The sequence below is a fragment of the Magnolia sinica genome, chromosome 9 (genome assembly GCF_029962835.1).
Source record: "Magnolia sinica isolate HGM2019 chromosome 9, MsV1, whole genome shotgun sequence".
In the NCBI taxonomy this organism is placed as follows: Eukaryota; Viridiplantae; Streptophyta; class Magnoliopsida; order Magnoliales; family Magnoliaceae; genus Magnolia; species Magnolia sinica.
Window position 1 is genome coordinate 84,977,740 of NC_080581.1, and position 21,804 is coordinate 84,999,543.

The 21,804-nt window shown below is 40.1% G+C and overlaps 1 protein-coding gene across 1 annotated transcript; it reads left to right on the forward strand.

The window, feature by feature from the left end:
* The first annotated feature begins 6,211 nt into the window (after window positions 1–6,211).
* On the forward strand, window positions 6,212–20,724 carry LOC131255295 (disease resistance protein RPM1-like). Its single transcript, XM_058255992.1, has 2 exons — window positions 6,212–6,332; window positions 17,909–20,724. The coding sequence occupies exon 2, from the start codon at window positions 17,965–17,967 to the stop codon at window positions 20,722–20,724; it is 2,760 nt and encodes a 919-aa protein (XP_058111975.1). The 5' UTR covers window positions 6,212–6,332; window positions 17,909–17,964.
* Window positions 20,725–21,804: the final 1,080 nt, after the last annotated feature.

Genomic DNA, 21,804 nt, shown 5'->3' on the forward strand with positions numbered 1-21,804 from the left:
TTGTCTCATGGGCATGGTTTAGTGACAGAATTAATTCTAATTCTCATACCTCTCATCTCTTGAAAACTAGATCAAAGGAAGTTCATATTTGAATTTTAATGAATTATCTTCCAATTGGACGAAGATAAGACTGTGATTCCAATTGTGTTCTTGAATCAAGTATAGATCTTCCTGATCTCTACAAGTGGATCCTTGGAAACCCTAGTTTCCCGCCTTTGAATTTTACAAGTGTTAGTTTAACAATTCACCATTATTTTCCTATATTCTACTAATTTAAATTACATCTTCTTCTAATTCTAGTTCTGGTTATTTTCAGAGTACGTATAAGGTTCAGTCCCTGTGGATTCGACCTCGGTCTTACCGAGATTATTACTACATCGCAACCCTATACTTAGGTTGTGAACAGTATGTTTTTCATCCATGCCATCAATCTATTTTTCTAGATTATTTTATGGTATGAGATAAAAAATGAGGTATATCCTAATCTCAAGTGGACCACGTTACGGGCAAAAAGTGTTGACCATTAAAAACTTTTCGAGCACCATAAAAGTTTTGGATCAAGCTAATCTTTGTTTTTTCCCTTCATCTAAGTCTGTATGACCTAATCAACAGATTGGATGTCAAATAAATAATACTATGTGCCTTAGGAAGATTTTAATGGTGGATATCCAATCACTATTATTTTCCTGTGGTGTGGTCCACCTGAGATTTATATCCCTCTATCTTTCTATCAATCCCTAAAATGATATGTAAAAATGGATTAAAGGAATGGATGAAACATTAATAGCGGGGCTCACAGAGCACCAACCACCAGCCACCAGGCTGGTGGCAGTGGGTGTAGCCAATCCATTTCATGGGGAAATAGGTGATGCTTAGTTGTCGGAAGCGAATTGGCTAGTGTACCTCACAACAGTTATATAGCTGTTATATTGACATAGTTCTGTGGGTCCGATCACAAGGTATGTGTTATATCCAAACTGTCCATCCATTTGGTGATCTTAAGGCTTTAGACGAAAAATAAGATAGATCTAACTATCAAGTGGACCACACTGCAAAAAGCAGTGGGGGATTAAACGTCTACCATTGAAACCCTTTTTGGGGTCATAGAAGTTTTGGATCAGTATGAAATTTGTTTTTCCTCTTCATTCAGGTCTTTTTGACATTGTGAACAGATTGGATGGAAAATAAACATTATGGTGCGCCCTACGAATTGTTTAGCTGTGAAAATCATTATCTCAGCTAGTATTTGTGGTGTGGTCCATATGATCTTTGGATATAATTCGTTTTTTGTATAATGCTCTAAAATGATCTCTAAAAATAGATGAAAGGTGTGGATATAATAAATACATCATCGTGGGGCCATGTAACTTTGATCTCCTTTGAACCGTTCATACAACTCAGAGCTCGAGGAGCGTCGGTGCTTGTCTTCGCATGACACGTACCTACAGCAACAATATAGCTGGTGTGGGAAGCGGATTGGCTGGTGTACCACACACTTTACGTGGGGTATATGTTATATCCCAACTGTCCTTCCATTTTGTGAGCTCATAGTAAAGCTCGAGCTGAAAAAAATAAGACATTCAAAGATCAAGTGGACCACAGTGCAAAAGGTTTTGGATCAATATAATATTTGTTTTTTCCATTTCATCCAAGTCTGTGTGACCTTGTGAACAGATTGGATGGAAAATAAACCTTATTTTGGGCCCTATGAATGTTTTCATGGTGAGAATTATGGTCCCCACTGGAATTTGTGGTGCGGTCAACTTAAGCAATGGATATGCATCATTTTTGGGTTAAATAAAGGAGGCCTAAAATATCACGTACATGAAATAGGTGTACTTGGATTGTGTCCATCCTGATGTTTTTAAGAAATTCAATTATTTATCAATTTTGAGAGCTCATTTTAGAACGTGGGGCTAAAAAACTAAACCAGATCTAAAACTTAAATGAGCCACGTGAGATGGAAATTTAGAGAAAAAAATGCCTACAATATTTAGAACTTTTTTAGCTCTACCTTAATGTGTATATTATAAGAACTCTATAAGGCGGGTTTTATTGATCAACTGTCTATATTGTCCTAAGGGTTGGATAATGTGATCAGGTGCACCAATGGGCCCCATTAAGTTATGATACATCCAGAATTTGTGTAAGGGGTGGTGTGCTGCTACTATGATATGCACATAATGTCTTAATAGAATTAGGATTACCAATTTGTGTGGAGCCTTAGGGAGAGGAGTTTTGATGGGTTTCAAAGTCATCATCCCTCTAACCTACATTAACAGGGCTAGGTCCCCAATCCAACACCATCGACAAAAGCTTGAACCTTATCGTATCTTCTCTAAAGGGTGTTAGGAAAGGAAAGCCTCAACATCCCTGAATACAACAATGACATCACAACAAGGTAAGCCATCTACTTCTTCAAATCTCCATATCCAAAGCATAGCAAAGTCCTTCAGCAATTCCACATATAGAACTTACATATATGCCATCCAAACTATTTATAAAGGTATTTCCACTCAGATGAAGTAACAACACAAAAAACTTAGCGGGATACAAATCCGTTATAGTCATACTAATGTTTCAATGGTGGTATTGAATCCCCACTGTTTTCTCTTATGTGGCTCACTTAAGTTTTAGATCTACCTCAATTTGGGTCCTTACTTTCGCTCGGGTGGTAGACTCTCAGGAGTTTCAACTCTCGATCAAGGGTTCAAGTACCCATAGGTGGTGAAATTCCACTAGCGTGAGTGTGTGGGGTGTGTGTGCGTGTAAAAAAAAAACAAAAACAAAAAAAATAAATAAATAATAACATCTACCTCAATTTCTAGGGCATATCTTAAATTTAATTTGAAAAACAGATTAGATTTCTCACAACCATCACAGTGGACCCCACCCAATATCCCAGCGCAATTTGTGATAAAAGGCCTTTTGGCTACCGAATAGGTGGTAAGGTAGGTCCCACACACCGCTCCCTTTCCTTTTCCACCAGCTGTCATGGACAGCCGAGTGTGTGTTTCCCTTATTGTGGAGCCTACCTATGTCAGTACCGCACCCTCAAATAAGTGGCAAGCCGAGTCCCACACGTGCCTCCCACCAACTGTCATGGCAGGGGAGTGGGTGTTGCCCTGACTACGTATTATATTTGCTTTTCCACTTCATCTAGGTATGTGTGACCTTTTGAACAGATTGGATAGAAAATAAACGTTATGGTGGGCCCTAAAATCATTTTAATGGTGATAATCATTGTCCCATTGCTATGTGTGGTGTGGTCCACTTGAGCTTTGGATATGACTTATTTTTGGGCCCATGATATAAAATGATAACCAAATGTATGAACGGGGTGGATATAATAAATACATCATTATGTGGCCCATGTAACTTTGATTTCATTTGAACTATTCATACAACTCGGAGCTCGAGGAGCGTCAATGCTTGTCTTCGCACAACATGTACCCACACCAGCTAGGGCTCTAGTTTTTTAGTTCTTAGTTTATTCCTCCACCATTCATCCACAACATCTTGATAGATCGCAAGGAAGATCACTCAATTTTGAACGGAATGTTGCGGGACTTTCCTACGATGTACAGGGTGATTCTGCAAGCCATCTCGTTACAAAGTATGGTCAACACCATATGACGAACGGATAGTCGATCCACGATTGTCTCGCCACATGCTTGGTTCCGACCAAGATCACGAATATGTTGTCATCTCACTGACCATCTTGCCAAGGAGCCTGGTTCTGATCCAGCAACCAAAATATTATTAAAGATCTGCCCTTCATTGATCGTCCCACTATAACGCTAGGTTCCGATTGAGCGACGAACACATGTCCATCCAGTACGTCATGACCGTCCCGCTACGATGCTCAAACTAGTTGGGAAACAAACGAATCATCGTGAGTGTTACTATTGTAAAAATCCTTAATAGAATAATACTTTCAACTTACATCTTCTTCCCATATTACTTTTACTCTTGAATTTTTGTAGCGAATCACACTTAAAGAATAAGTCCTTAAGTTCCTATACTCATGTCTATTAGCGCAAGGTAAAAAGAATCCATTCAGAAGGTTTATCCTCTTGTCCTTTCATAAATCACTTGAACGAAGCACAATACAGGTGACCAAGAGCACTCTAAATCCTATCTTTAATATGTCCGTCTCATTGCAAGGGACACCAATAATTCAATCAACCCTTTAGTCATGTAAACTCTGGCATGCCGGCGCATTATAATTGTCGACGAAAATCAAATCCAGGCCCTCGCTCATATGTGTGGCTTAACTCGATTTAATTAAACCAAAACAAAGGTGCCACTCATGGTAACATTCCATCTGACAAATCTAATTGTGCCAAGCCGGGTGTAAAGAGGGACCAATCAAGCCACCGACTACTTACTTGCACGACCAGATAATACAGGAAGTGCAATGATCGTAATTAAATCACTTGGTAGCATTTTTTAATCTTTTTAGTTGGAACGTAAATTTGATATTAATTAGGAAGGTGTATATATATATATATATATATATATATATATATATATATATAGAGTCATGCTCCCCTGCGCACCTACACAAGTGCGCACCTTTGCACACGTGCCATGGGTGTCTAATCTGAACGGTCCATGTGATGCGGAATCCCATAAAAGCTCATGTGACAAATTTTCACCCCGATCTAATATTCTGGTGGGCCATAGCAAAGAGAAATGCAAATCAAGGGAGGAAACTATTTTCATTTTTCATGGCCCATCAAAGTTTTAGATCAAAGAAAAACTTAGGCTCGAGGGGTTTCAGGAGGTGCTGCTTCACATGAACGGTTCAGATTTTGGATCCACATCATGTATGATGGGTTCTCAAAAAAGTTCGTACGTAGTAGGTACGAACTGGTTCGCAGGTGAGCGTTTCCGTGTGTATATATATATATATATATATATATATATATATATACACACACACACACACACCTTCTACCAGCGACAGCCACTGATGAAAAGCATATATTTTTTTTCTATCACCGACAGCCACTCATGAAAAGTATGGAAACCTTAATTGCCACCCATGAAAAGCATATATTTTTTTTCTATCACCGACAGCCACTCATGAAAAGTATGGAAACCTTAATTTATAATCAGCACTGATATTATTTTATCCGACCCTCGTGTACGTCCATCAATAATGACGTCCACCACCGAAACCTGCACAGGGCAGTAGGTGATGCTTTTTTGTCATCCAACTGCTGATTACGTAACAGTGGGCCATACAGTCCTCACACCACCTAATCGACAGTTAGATTGGATGTCAAATAAAAAGTACAGTGGGCCTTAGGAGGATTTTAACGGTGGATATCCAATCCTATTGTTTTCCTGCGGTGTGGTCCACCTGAGATTTACATCCCTGTAAAAAACAGTACAGTGGGCTATACAGTCCTCACACCACCTGGGTCGGTTAAGTAAAGGTGTCCCCACAAACAAAGTTCGTGAAATAGGTGTATGCGGATTTGCCGTTACAGCAGTTCCTGTGGCGGGTGGGATGCTAGATGGTGCTCACCGCGATGTTTCTGAGAAATCGACTCGGCTATTCATTTTGAGAGATTTTACGAGTACTAAAATAAAAAATTTAAAAATCCAAAACTCGAGTAAGCCACATGAGAGGAGAAAATACACCTTCCAACCAAACCTTCCTTGCTCTACTTTAATGTTTATATGCCATCCAACCCATTTATAAAGCTATTTATACTAGGTTGAAGTGAAAACATATAAAACATAGCCTGTGTAGAACTTCTGTAGGTATATGAATGTTTCAATGATAGTCATTGAATCCTCACTGTTTCTTCTCATGTGGCCCACTTGAGTTTTGGATCTGCTTTATTTTTAGTTGCGTGTCCTAAAATGAATTTGCAAAACGGATGAACAGGTTGGATTTGTCACAAACATTAAGGTGGCTCACCTAATATACAAGCGCAGGAACTTCCCGATAAAAGGCTTTTCCCAGGAAATCCGGATACCAAATAGGTGGCAAGCGAGGTCCCACGCACACCGGTCCCTTTTTCTTTGTAATTGTCTTCCACCTGCTGTCATGGGCAGCCGAGTGTGCTTCCCATACTGTGCGGCCCACCTAAGTCGGTCAAGTAAACGTTGACCACGCAAACCGCGTCCCGTAGCAAGCCGGGTCCCACACGCAGCCGGCAGCTCCCATTTCTTTGTAATTACATTCCACCTGCGTGGAATGAAGCAGAGAAAGGAGGTATCAATACCTCATTATAAACGAATGAATTAAGCAGAGGCATTCATCTTCTTCATCCAACAAAGCTTGAAGATTACTTTAATGGCAGACAGTTAAGGTACGTTATTTTATTTTTTGTTTTTCTTCGTATTGGAATCCAGTACTGAATAACATTCATAAGTGAACATTCTAGAAAAAAGTAATTACCACAATTATCCATGTTCAAACCATAGATTCCTAATATCTAAACGTTCCCATACAACACGGTATGTGAACTTTCTCATAAAACGGTTTACTAGTGAACATGGTCAGGTAGATCATATGTTATCCACCGATTTGAATGGAATAGCCAGTGGAAGAGGAGTTGCAATCCTCCAAGGGATTTGGAGTTTTGGAGAGATTTTGGGGAAGGTGGGTTTTGATTTGGGAAGGGGAAGGGTGTGAATGGTGAAGGAAAATGGCAAGGAAGGGGTCTTAAACCCCTCTTGCAAAGGAGACGGATTGGCTACTCCCCCTGACACCAGCCCCCTGGCCGGTAGTCGGTGCTCTGTGGGCCCACTATGATGTATTTGTTTCATCCATTCCGTTTATCCATTTTTACGGATCATTTTAGGAATGATACAAAAAATAATAGGGATATAAATCTCAGGTAGACCACACCACAGGAAAACAATAATGATTGGATATCCACCATTAAAATCCTTCTAAGGCCCACTGTACTGTTTATTTGACATCCAATCTGTTGATTGGGTCATAAAGACCCAGATGAAGGGAAAAAATAAGTATCAGCTTGATCCAACGATTTGATGGCCCCCAAAACGTTTTTAATGGTCAACATTCATTCAAAACTGTTTCCTGTAATGTGGTTCACTTTGGAATTCAGTATACCTCCTTTTTTCTCCCAAATCATAAAATGATCTATAAAAATAGATGGACGGCATGGATGAAACACATACTTCATGGTGGGGCCCACAGAGCACCAACCAACAGCCATTGGCTGGTGGCGGGAGTAGCCAATCCGTTTCCTGCGCACCAGCTATATAGCTGGTGTAGGTACGTGTCGTGCGAAGACGAGCGGTGACGCTCCTCCAGCTCCGAGTTGTACGAACGGTTCAAAGGAGACCAAAGTTACATGGCCCCATAGTGATGTATTTATTATATCCACACCGTTCATCCATTTGTTGAGATCATTTTATAATAATATACGTAAAATGAATCATATCCAAAGATCAATTGGACCCACCACAAATAACAGTGGGGATAATGATTTTCACCGTTAAAATTTTCGTAAGGCCCACCATAACTTTTATTTTCCATCCAATATGTTCATAAGGTCACAAAGATAAGATGAAAAATAAATTTCATATTAATCCAAGACATCAGGAACCCTGAAAGGGTTTCAATGGTAGATGTTCAATCCCCCACTGCTTTTTTGCAGTGTGGTCCACTTGATTGTTAGATCTGTCTTATTTTTAGTCTTAAGCATTAAGACGAGCTCGCAAAATAGATGAATAGTTTGGATATAACACATACCTCATGATGGGACCCACAAAACTTACTGACGTCAATACACCAGCTATATAGCTGGTGTGCGGTACACCAGCCCCCACGTGTAAGACCTCCCTTCCCATCTTTCTTTCATTTTTTTAAAGAAAAAAAAAATCCTGTGGACCCATCGACCGGGTCCAGCCATGGTCCACCGGGTTGCACTGTCGACTTTCTTGGCCAGCCATCCAGGGACAACTGAGTCGACCGGATGGTGACCGGGTGGACCGGGTCACCCTAGTCCCGTTGGTCAGCAACCCGAGTTCGACCAGGTGGTGACAGGGTTGACCCGGTCCCCAATTGGTCAGTAACTTGAGGTCAACCAGGTCACCCCTGGTGACTTGGGGTCAACCTAATGGATCCACTACTATCTCAATTTCAGATGTTTATTTTATTATTTATTATTTATTATTATTATTATTTTATTTGCTTGGTGTGCTACATAATCGGAATTAACTACCTAATTTTAATTGATTTTGGGTCACTAGCAAATGTATATGACCAGAACGTCACGCGAAAAGGGAAACATGAATGGGCGGCATGGATAAACACATGCATCAATGTGGGCCCAGGTGTAGTGTATTTAACAAAAAACCCACGTGAATCACTCATGGATTAAACGTACTTTTCAACCCACCTAATTAATTTGCGCCAAACATCCTCTCATTGGATTTCTCTGACTTGAAATCTCTTTCCTCAATCGTCTCGGTCCACTCACTCAAGTATTAGTCCATGATTGGTCTCTAGCAACCGATGCTCCTATGAGCCAAATTCCATCAATTTAGGAAATTTCCAAGTTTAAATTTTCTACACATGAGTTCACACATGTTAATAATCTAGGGTTTGGTTCCTAGGGTTCAATATAACTAATTTTCAAAATTATATCTATGTTCATTATGGTTAGTCCGTAGCTCACGATTCAATTTAATCTCAAACTCATGATATGATACCAACTTGTGATGTTCTGAATTTCAGGGGTTGAGTACATAATCGATCCCCAATATTTCGAGTATCACTTAAGCCTTTCGGAAATGTCATTTGGTAAGTGTCTACCAATCGTATCATGATCATGCGTAAGAAGTAAACTAAATAGTGCATATCATGGTTATCACAAGTGTACGAGTAAAAAAAAAGAGTCACGTACATGCATACATACATCCAACTAAGTTATAGAGTCCACCCAGCTAGGGATTCAATATACATGTCCAAACATAAAATGCAATAAGCGACCTCATCCTCAAAAGGAAACCAAACTGATGGTCCTAAAACGTCACTTTACAATTGGTTAGCACACTGGAAGTATAAGAACTCCTCGGTATGTTCCACATACTCCTCAACATGCGTATCCTCTTTTAGGGCACCTGCATCGACGAAATCGTTTGGTTGGTGTTTTAAAACATCATCCCCGGTTGGGGTGAGTGATCAATTTAGTGCTACTATTTACTTAAGTTTCATATGTTATCAAACAGATACAGGAATGACATGAAAGTCCTATATTTGGTTATTTAAATATGTGAATGAGATGAAATGTGTATGCATGACCTGAGGTTTAATTATACCAATATAGAACCACGTCAACACCATCGCTAGTGAGGATGTCAGCATATGCATAATGGTTGGCCTAAAGCACAACCCAACAAATGTTATAGAATGCATGATTAGCCGAGTGCTTATTAATGTTTAGTTCAAATAGCAAGTTGATGAAGCTAGGATACCACCGTCGAATCTCGGGTTTCTATCTGAATTACATGGGTCGTTGTAGCACTAGGCAGCTCCTCACGAATATTACTTAATCCATTTTGGGTTTCCATTATATCAAGTCTTTATACTTAAATCAGATTTATAATAGAGTTAATCGTCTGGAGACGGCCACAACTAGGGTAAAGGTCATCACCTGACCTCAATGTGGAGAAGGCACACCACTCGTATCATCAATATCATGATAGGGTCGCGTACTTTTTACGTGCTAGCCGGTCACTACAGGGAAGCTCGTCACCCAATGTTTTACCAATGTGGCAACCTCGTCGCCCTAGTGTAGCCCAACAGCCCAGGTAAAGTGTGTCATACCACTATGTCTCGCTCCCGAGTCTCAACAGATCGTATCACACTAATGGTCATGAATGACCTCATTCTTTGGTGACGGTCGACATGGTATCCTAGATTCCACAATGTGTCTCAAACGTTTATCATACATGCGATCGGGCCATGCAAGGGACTAATCTGATTGTCTAAGGAGAACCCTAGATAGACCGGCATTGGGTGCAAGTAAGTCATGTAGCTCCAACTATTGTCGATCGCCTAAGTTCTGCCTTGGTCAGCTACATGAGTTAGGATGGGTAGATTCGTTGACCATCCCTTGTTTTCAAGGTTAAGTAGGGCTCGACCTCTTCCTATCATAGCTTAATATGACGAAACTAGTAATATAATATTTATTTGACATCAACAATGTTTCAAACTTATCTCAAATTATAAATGTATATGCAAGTGTAGGTCAGAATTTACAAGTGTCCACATTTAATACCCAACAAAAATGCGAAGAACATGCCCAAAGTTGTCAAGGAATAAAAAAACCATTTGAAATCTACCATTGCCATTTACAAACCCTAATCAACCACCAACAAAGTAAGCATTAAAATGAGCATGCATTTCATCATACATGCGATTTACCAATAATAATACTCTAATGCTCGATTTTCAAAACCTAACTATACAAATCATTTTCTGAAAACTCGAGTGTTAAACTTTAAAGATAGCCAAATTTCAGGTAATTTTCTTTTCTTTCTTTTTCAGAGTTAGCAGTTTAATGGAAGAGAAACAAATCAAAATTAAAGGAAATTCACATATACATTCAAAATATACGAGCGGATGCCCATAAGGCTTATACAAACCAATATCTCAATACTTACAATTACAAAATGAAATAATTTAACATATAAAATAAAATAAATTTTCACTAGTCTTGAGCTATAAAATCACGTAGCTTCGCTTGGAAGATGCAGCCATGCATCCCTGATAAATATTGTACCCTACTCATCAATCTAGACATGAATATCATTTAAACCACCTGCAGGACCTGTACGGTTATATATTCGATGAATGAGTGGCTAACTTAGTGTGAATTCCCCTCAAGATTACACACCACCACATTAGTTAAACATAGTTTTAAATAAGAAAATATACAAAATAATTGATAATGCGATCTTATTTAAATGCATGGGTGTGTGACTACAAATTAATTGGGGATGCACATCCAGTTGGCTAAATGAATGGACCTTTCAAACAATCAATCCCTTTATGCAAAACAATGAGCTTTTCAAACAATCATCTCATTCATGCATTGGAATAAGTCTTTTAAACAGTCGGCTCATTCCTCTTAAGAGAATGGACCTTTCAAATAGTTAATTCATTTACGCAAGAGAATGAGCCTTTCAAACAGTCGGCTCATTCAATTTGCAAGAGAACTGATCTTTCAAACAATTGACCCGTTCAAGTAAAAGAATGAACCTTTCAAATAGTCGGTCCATTTAAGCAAGATAATGGGTCTTTTAAACAGTCAACTCACTCATGTAAGAGAATGAACCTTTCAAACAGTTGGTCCATTTAAGTAATATAATGGGTCTTTTAAACAGTTGGCTTATTCAAGCAATAAAATGGGTCGTTCAAATAGTAGATTCATTCAATTGCCAATGAACGGGTCCTTCAAATAGTCAACATGCTTAGGTAAAAGAATGAACGTTTCAAACAGTTAGTCCATTCAAAATACAAAAAGGGTCATTCGAATGGTACACTGATCTTTCAAACAGTCAATCAGGCACCCAATAATGCCCAAGTGCTATGAATGCATGATTAGTAGAGTCATTATTATTCTAATTTACAAGTAGCCAATTTAAGAAAGCTCAAAGGTCACTATGGGGGAAGGGGGGTCGTCACCTAACATAGGCTGACAGCTCGAGTATATAGTGTCCCATACCACAATCCCTAGATAATGAGACTCCAATATTAGTATGTTTAATAGTGTCATTGTCAACCAGTGGCCAATCATAGTTTAAAAAATGAGACATACCTTCACATGGTCATACAAAATAATCCATCAAGCCGTTTAGGGTGAATATACAGCAATCCATGGATGGTAAGCCCGCATTAATCTTCCATTTAATCCATCAGTCAAAGTAGCCACTAGATCGAGGGTCCATTATAATTGCACTTAATTAAGTTACATCATAAGTCAGAATGTACATGTATAAGTGGAATTTTCCACTAATAAATGTAGCAATTCAAGTTTTACAACAATCCTTAAGTATAAGAAGATATACAATATAACATATAGATATTCATACAAGATAAATGTTGAGCATACAATTGATAATCTGATTCAATAACTAATACAAGTAATCATGAATTAAATATGTCAGTTATCAATTGAAATTAAAATTGAACTATCACTTAAGCTAACATGGAAGATGAAAGTTTAAGGGAAAAAATTCATTACCTTATGTTTTGAATCGCTTATAATGTTGCTAGGAAGTGTGCGCATCCTTAGAATTAAATCAACCACGTTAATCCAATCTATAACTTGACTTGACCTCAATTCGATTTCCATGCTCCAATGTCACCGAACTCAGCTAGCCCACTGAGTCAACTCACCTCATGCCACCCCAACTCGAATCGACCTGGCAATCACAACATCGGTTTATTGGGTTCGAGGGAGAAACACCTCGTTAACTATTGAGTTTGATAATCCAGACCCAAAGTAGAACACACTCAGAACTGAGTCAGTAACTTACTGACTCGGTTATACAAGGATTGGAATCGGTTCGACTCGGTGAGGAGCCGAAAGCCAACATCTTCTCTCATCTTCTTCTTCGATTCTACTTTTTCTTCCTCTCCTTCTCTTTCCTTTTATTTTCTTCATTTTTTTTTCTTTTTCTTTTCTTTCCTACTATGCCCAGTAGAGTGGATGGGCTAGACTAGGCCCAACCCATATCCAACATCCTACCTCGACTCAACTGAGTTGAGCAAGTCAGCCATACAACTATTGACTCAATTCGACTCGATGTGAATTGTACCCCACTTGGCAGCCCGATCCACTCTCCTTACTCTCTCGTTTCTCTCCCTCTCCCCTCTTCTTCCTTTATCCTTCCTCTCTTCCTCTTCTTTTGCTATAACAACCAACAAGGTCTGCACTTGACCTAGCTGAGTCTGAGTGAGTTCATGACTCGGCTCAAGTTAAGCAGGTGTGGTGACGCACACGCAGACACACACACACACACACTCTCTCTCTCTCTCTCTCACTACCTTCCCTATCTTCCACTTCTTACCTTCTCTCTCTCTCTCTCACTCGCCTCTATTTCCTTCCTGCTCCTTCCCTTTTCTCACCCTGTCAATGAATTAGGAAGGATCTGGGACTCGTCTTTCCCTTATGCGACGCAGTGGTGACCCTCTCTCTCTCTCTCTTCGATTTCTATTTCTGAGAAGGAAAGCCCTAAAAGGGTAGCCTATATACGCTATACTAATCCATTTCTAGATGCCCCTAATCATCAGATTAGCTATGAGCCAAACGACTCTCAATCGATCGAATTTGAGACAATGATCATGGCTTCTGATTGTATGGCCCCTATTAGTCACCAGGGAGGAATTTCTTAGACCATGGCCACCCTAACGAACGTCTTAGACAGTGAATGGGCCTCACCAATAGCTAATGGGTTTCCCGATCAAACGAAGAAGATGACCCAACTGTTAATGGCGGGTCATCATCGAGTGGTTGATCTGATAATTAGTAACATATAAATGGTGTGGATTTGTCCCATGATCACTGCGGGACCCACCAAATGTGCGGTTATTAGCATTTTCACTTAATGGATCTTGGTTTCAACATTCGGCGGCGGTTCTCTTGTTGCAATGGAAACTCCATAGTGCGGAGTGAATGGGGGGCTAGGATGGTCTAGAATGGAAGGTTGAGATGGAAAGGAGTGGAGGCATGTGGATCACAACAGCTGGCAGCAAACGAAATAAGATTTCCACTTTTAAAAATATGACCGCATGCAAGTTTGGTTTGGGCTGAAAATCGTGTGCATGCACATGGGTTTCGATGTGCAGGAAGGGCGAGGGTTTGGTCGGATTTGAATGGACAACGAGATGTACGGTTTGGATCATCCTCTTTATCCTCGAAAGTGGCCCATCTAATGATCGAACAACATTCGTTCGCTTGCTGGCGAAAACATGAAAGAGGGAGGAATTCTTTCTTTCTACGGGAAACCACACGTCAAACTCGGTTTGACTATGTTTATGGTCTGGTGTACTGCAGGTGCACACTCACTATGGTACACAGCCAATTGTGGGGTCCACAATGATGTTGGACGAAATTCACTCCATCCATTTGTTTTGGGGGTCCCCACCAAGGCCTCTGACAAAAAACCAGGCAGATCTAAAACTTAGGTGGGCCTCACTACTTGATTTGGGCCCCATTTGCAGATTCTCGTCAATCCGACGGTTGAGTTATCTTCAAATCCAACCTTCACTGTTCCTAAGGGTTCTTAGTCGATCCTTAGAAGAAATCTAATGGTTGTTACTATAATCAAATGGTTGGATTATCTGCCTATGTAATGGATTTCAACATTAAGTGATGTGGCCTGATAAATGGTGGATCTAGTGATTTGGATCTCAATTTAAGATGATCTAAGGTTAAGACATTCCATAGTCCACATTGAACAATTTCAATGGTTTCTAGGGCTATCTATTTGCGACCTAAAGGTTGATTTTATAACCCGGTGGTTGAATTAGAGAAATCAAGTGTTGGAACGATCGACGAAACATTGTAGATCTCGTTGTTCAGACTCTTAAATCTAGGATGAATGATTTGATGGTTGAGCTTGCGATTAAACAGGTTCCTAATCTAAACAAGTGATTGGTCTTATAATTGTATGGTTGGATTTGTACAAATTTAAGTATATTGTTAATGACCATGATATAAGATGAACAAATAGTGGACTGCGTGATCTAATACCTATGATAGATACTATGCAGTTAAATTGCCTACAGGGTGGTTGAAATCCTAAATTAGGTTTCTATGATGACTTGATGATCTATCTTGAAGATCAATGGATGGATGGCTTAATATATGGATGGGGATTACTTTCAATGGTCAGATTTAGATTGGAACGAATGTGAGTGTCCAAGTAAGTTAGGTTGGTATTTATACTAAGTTAGCTCACACGATAACACTCGAGTACTGAAAAGTATGAGGTGTTACAAACACAAACAATGATTTTTATAGCAAAGCATTTAAGGCATACTTGACTTAAGGGTTTCTACAAAATCAAAAGGAATCATAGTCTATTACCCTCAAGGGTTGATAAATAGAAAACCTAAGAGAATAATTTGCACCTTGCGTTAGCTCGCCCGACTCAAATTTGTTCCTAAAGTTAGGATTTTGAAAAGAGTCACTGAAACCTAAATGATTCGAACAAGCCTTGTAATGTTTAGAAAAAATAAACCCTAACATCATGATTTGGGGATCTAGGTTCGAAGTTTACCTTCAATGATTGCGGACGGAGATCCAACGAAGGATTTGGTCATGGCTAGATCGCTAATCGGACGGGAAAGATGTAACCTTCATAATCAGTCTCTCTCTCTCTCTCTCTCTCTCTCTCTCTCTCTCTCTCTCTCTTCCCTCCCCAAGGATAGGGTATGAAAATTCGTATGAGGAGAGGGGGTGTGAATAAAAAAGGTATTTCTAGTACCAGAATGTACATAAATGGCTCCAATTGCTAAGTCTTCAGTATACTAACCCTATGGGGGTGGTTTTGAACCATGAGAGCCTACAGGAAAGTGTGTAAGTCAATCCAAGTTAGGGGACGGGTGCCCCATTAGGGGATCTATGTTTGGAAATAGTCATCCGACAATCGAACATGCTGATCAATGGATAAGGTCTCAAATTCAGTTCGATAATCACCATTGGTTGATCGAGGGCGAGGCTATACAAATATGCGTAGGGAAATATCTTAAGTCGACGGTCCGAGTTTGGCCATGATCTGATGGTCCGAAGGTCGCAACATCGATAAAATGGGTCAGGTGATCATTTCACTTAAATCTAGGCTATTAACTAAGGTAATCGCATAACTCATGCGCTTGACTTGCGGGCTGAAGTTGAGCGATCCGAGGTGTAACCTTGGCTCAATATTCACAATGGACATTAAGCATGGTAAAACGGATGCTAATTTATAATTTTGAGACCAATAGACTAGAACGTGTGATATAGCCCTAATTTAGTTAACTTGGGTATTTATAGAGTATGTTAACTCTCGAGACTCCTTGTGGGTGTCAACAAGTGGAGGAATTGTCTAAATTCACCCACCCACCTATTTGTGATGTACAGGAACGGTTGTTTGACTCCAATTTCCACAAATCCATCATTTATAGCATAATTAAGGAACTAAGTTGGACTAGTATGACCATCTGACAACTTCACTCGAGTATGTACTGGGGTTTCTATGCGGAATTTTACAGAACGTTACAACCATGTCCCCTACTTCCGATTATTCTTGTCAATTGGATCCCATAACCTTTAGCCAAAATTTTCATTTGCATATCTCAAGAAGATACACTGTTTTGCCTTGTCATCAAGTTTGGACAGCTCATCTTTTAGAATATGCACAAATGATTAGCAGCTAAACACCTTTAGGTGTTCATAGGAAACATATTTTCTAGTTTATACGCTTTTTGCAACATCTCTATTTAGACGAGCAGAAAGAGATAGATTAATGAAGTATCAAGCAATACACAACATCTCTCCAAAATAATTTTGATAATTTAATGTGTGAAAGCATAAACCTGATTCTATCTAAAATAGTGAGATTCATTATTTGTAGTACACCATTGTACCACGAAGTCTTAGGAATGGATTGATCATGCCTTTTTGTTACACCGTGGCAGAATATCAAATCCATGAGATTTATTTTCCATCTAAAATCTTCTTTAAGGTTACAAAGACCAGGAAACACAAATAACAGCTTGATCAAAGCTTACGTGGCTGAAGAAGTCTTCAACAGTAGGCATCTAATTCTCACTGTTTACTCTAGTGTGGCGCACTTTATCAATGGATCTACTCAAGCAACCGAATTTCTTGAGAATTACGTGGACCAATCAGAAGTGGCTGCTTAGGAATTCCCTGTGCCTTCAGCACATTGATTATTTAACACGTATTTGATAACAATCAGGTTCCCTGCTTGTCACGTACCGTAAATTTCTGCTGTCCTTCAACCTGATTGATCCACATTATCACTTACATGGTTAGCACTGCTGCGCAGTGTGTGATGACGTGGCTCAATCAGATTTCCTATTTGTGGCAAGCTGGCAAGCAGATGATCAGGATACATTTGACAATTTCAACTTATGGCAATATACGGTGAAAAGCAGGGAAACTGATGTGCGCCAGCAGCGTACATGATGGGAACGGATTGGCTAATCCCTGCCACCAGCCCCGTGGCTGTTGTGGGTACTCTGTGGGCCCCACTATGATGTATGTGTTTTATACACTCCGTTCATTCATTTTTAGAGATCATTTTAAGGTTGTATACCAAAAATGAGAGAGATATAAATCTCAGGTGGATCACACCGCAGGAAAACAATGATGATTAGATATCCACCATTAAAATCCCCCTATGGCCCACTGTACTGTTTATTTGACATCCAATCTGTTGTTTAGGTCATACGGACCCAGATGAAGGGAAAAACCAAAGATCAGCTTGATCCAAAACTTTTATGGTCCCCAATAAGTTTTTAATGGTCGACGTTCATTCAACATTGTTTCCTGTAATGTGGTCCACTTGAGATTGGGATATACCTAATTTTTGGTTTCATACCATAAAATGATCTATGAAAACATATGAACGGCATGAATGAAACACATACATCATGGTGGGGCCCACAAAGCACCGACCATCAGCCATTGGCGGTTGGCATGGGGAGTAGCCAATCCGTTTCCGTACATGATAGTCTAGTCAGATATTCATCAATCTTGACCATCCATTAGGTTTTCCATACTATTCATGAGCCAGCATTAAATATTAATAAAAGAAAAAGTAGAGATTGAGGGGAGTATGCCATCCTGTTAAACAATTGAAGCTAGCTCTCCTTTTCCTGGTCAAATAGGTGTGATGGACTTTGAAAGCTAAGGAAACGTTAAGTATCAGAGGGAAGAAAAAGAAATGGCAGAGAGTGCTGTGAACTTCTTAATACAATACTTGTGGCCTTTGCTGGTGAATGAAGTGCAGTCGTTGAAGGGGGTCGACGAAGAAGTCCGCGAACTCATAAATGAGTTCGAAAGCATCAGATCCGTCTTAAGGGATGCCGACGCAAGACAAGATACTGATGAAGGCCTCAAGACATGGGTGAAACAAATAAGAGAAGTGGCTTACGACGTTGAGGATGTTCTTGACGAGTTCATGCTCGGCCAAGCACAAGAGCAGAACGGCTCCCATGGATTCGTCGATTTTCTTCATAGACCCATCAAGCGGTTGAAGGCGCGCCATCAGATTGCATCGTTCCTACGAAATATCAAAACCAGAATCGGTAAGATTACGGCGAGAAAAGATGCTTACGCTCTCAATGGAATAGAGCAAGGTTCAAGCTCCAACAACATGAGTGATCAATGGTATGATCCTCGATTGAATGCTCTTTTCATTGAGGAAGCTGATCTTGTGGGCATCGACAGGCCAAGGACTCAGTTGATCAGATGGTTAATGAATGGAGATTCGAGACTCTCAACGATTTCGGTGGTCGGGATGGGTGGCCTAGGTAAGACCACTCTAGTAAAAAAAGTCTATGATAGCCAACAGGTGAAACGACGTTTTGACACATATGCTTGGATCACCGTCTCCCAATCGTTCAAACCGGAGGAACTGCTTCAAAGAATGATAAAGCAATTCTTCAAGGGGAAGAAAGATCCATCTCCACGAGGATTAGACGCGATGACACAGGTCGAGAAGAAAGATCCATCTCCACAAGAATTAGACGCGATGGCACAGGTCGAGCTCATACAAGAGCTACGGATTTACTTGCAGAACAAAAGGTATGTACTTGTTCTTGATGATGTATGGGAGGCAGACGTATGGAATTTCGTAAGCAATGCATTGCCCACTGGCGAATATGGTAGCTGGGTAATAATCACCACACGCGAAGATTATGTTGCATCATCTTCTAAAATCGGACCCTCCAATCGCATCTACAACCTTCAGCCTCTGGATCCAGAAAATGCCTGGTCCCTCTTTTGCAGGAAGGCGTTCCAATCAAACGAGGAGAACAGCTGTCCTCAGGAATTGGAGAACCTTTCTCAAAGTTTTGTCAAAAAATGCCAAGGACTGCCTCTTGCGATTGTCGCATTGGGTAGTCTGCTGTCAATGAAGGACAAGACGTATGTTGCGTGGGAGATGATTCACCGTAGCCTTGGATCAGAGCTTAGAAGCATGACGAAAATATTATTGCTCAGTTTCAATGACTTGCCTTACTACCTGAAATCGTGCTTCTTGTATTTGACTATTTTCCCCGAAGACTATCCGATTAAGCGTATGAAACTAATTCGCCTATGGATAGCCGAGGGGTTTGTAGAAAGAAAAGAAGGCAGGTCAAAGGAAGAGGTTGCTGAAGGTTACCTCAATGAGCTCATCGCGAGAAATCTGGTTCACGTGGCAGAACGGAAATCATATGGAAAGGTGAGCACTTGTCGCATCCATGATCTTGTGCGAGAGATGATTATTCCAAAATTCAGGGAGGAGCATTTCTTTGCATCTTCTGTTGAAGAGAACACAATACCTTGTAACAGAATCCGGCGTCTGTCCATTTATAAAGATGAGAATTTTCCAAAATTTGATGCCTTCTCCTGCCTTCGCTCGTTGTTCATTTTTGGTGCGGAAGGACTATCTAATGCCCCTGCAATCACTTCATTTTCTAGCTTGAGGCTGTTGAAGGTGGTTGATCTTGAAAATACGTCCATTGAAATCTTTCCTGATGATCTAACAAGCTTGTTGCATTTGAGATACTTAAGCTTGGAGAATACAAAGATCAAGAAGCTTCCTAGTTCGTTGGGGAGGCTAAAGAACTTAGAAACATTGAATCTTAAGGGCACTTTCGTATGTGAATTGCCGGTTGAGATTCTCAAGCTCCAGCACCTACGGCACCTTCTGGCTTATTCCTATATGGCAGAGAGCTTTTACAGGCCATTTAATAGTGTAGATGGAATTAAGGTGCCTGCCGGAATGGGGAGTATGAGATCCCTGCAGAAGTTGGCACATATAGAGGCAGAGAGCGGCATCATTAGAGAGCTGGGGAATCTCACCCAACTGAGGAGGTTAGGCATTATCAAGCTAAAAAGGGGAGATGGGAACGATTTATGCACTTCCGTCGAGAAGATGGACTACCTTCAGTCCTTTTCTGTGACATCAGTGGCTGAGGAGGAGGTTCTCAACCTGCATTCTTTATCGCATCCTCCGCCGCCTCTTCAACGTCTATACTTGAAAGGGCGTTTGGAGAAGTTGCCTGAATGGATTGCCTCGCTTCATAATCTGGTCAATATTAGTCTGAGATGGTCCAGATTGAGGGATGATCCACTCAAAGCCCTTCAATCACTGCCCAATTTGGTGGAACTCCGACTAAACCAAGCTTATGATGGAGAAGAGTTATGTTGCGAGGGGAGAGGATATCCAAGACTTAAGAAATTATGGCTCATTGATTTGAGCGGGTTGAAGAATGTGAGGGTGGAGAAGGGAGCAATGTCTAGCCTTGAAGAGCTATATATTATACGTTGCAAAGAATTAGTGGAGGCGCCGTTGTGGCTCGAACACGTCACTAACATCGAAGAACTCTACGTGCGTGATACGTCGGAAGCTTTCATCAAGGGTCTCGAAGAGTTGGTAGATTCCATGGTAAAGGTAAATATGTTGGAAATGGGCAGTAATTATTTACCTGAGTGATTACGGCAACATTACCTAATGATTGATTTGACTGTTATTTTTTCTAATGTTAAAACTGAGAATGCGGCCAAATATATATGGGGCACACTATGATGTACGTGGATTATTCACACCGTCCATCCATCATGTCAACTGAATTTAAGGCGTGAGCTAAAAAATGAGGTAGATTCAAAGTTCAAGTAAACCATACCACGGCAAAAATGTAATCGAAAACTCACCATTAAAAGCTTTTGAGGCCACTGTTTACTTTGGTGTGGGCCACTTAAATATTAGATTTGCCTCATTTTTTGGTTCATGCCTCAAAATTTTCTGTTAAAATAGATGGACGACATAGATATGTTTTAAACATGACAGTGGGGCCCACAAATTTATATCAATTATTTTGGATCATTTTTTGAAGCGAAAATACCCTCGTATTTTCAAAGAGGTGAAATTGTTATAATGGACTATTCACGTGGCATTTACATTGACTTTGGAAAATCAAACAGGCCTGGGTGGCGTCATGATTCCGAAGAGCAGTTGTCAGGTAAATGCTTTATATTTCCCTTCTTCCTATTTACATTATATATTTTTTTGTTCCTTTTTTTTTTTTTTTGGGGTTCTGTTTTTTTCTTTTAAATTGCTTGCAATTTCTTTTTCTTTTCTTTTTAAATGATATTTTTACACTTGTTTCAAGGAGGTCGGTTCGTCTAAATTAAATTATATGGAGTAAGCTTTGTATGTGCCTTATATATATATATATATATATATATATATATATAGAGTAACGGTCTCCTGCGAACCATCCCGCAGGATATCTTGTTGCGGTCCAATTCCCAAAGCTTTAGTGGACACCGGTACAGATTGGCCTGGCTGGTAGTCGGTGCTCTATGGGCCCCACCATGATGTATGTATTTCATCCACTCCATTCATCCATTTTTAAAGAAGGAAAAATATAAATATAATCTTGATCCACTATGCCAAAACTGTGAAAAAAGGATGGTCCAAAACTGTCTCAAATGACCAAAAAGGACGGTCATGGACCGTCACAAGGGCCATCAAATTTTGATGTATTGTATTACTTAGAGGACGGTCGAAAAC

What these genes read in the sequence shown, in the direction of transcription:
- LOC131255295 (XM_058255992.1), top strand. Translation starts at nt 17,965, where the DNA reads ATGGCAGAGAGTGCTGTGAACTTCTTAATACAATACTTGTGGCCTTTG.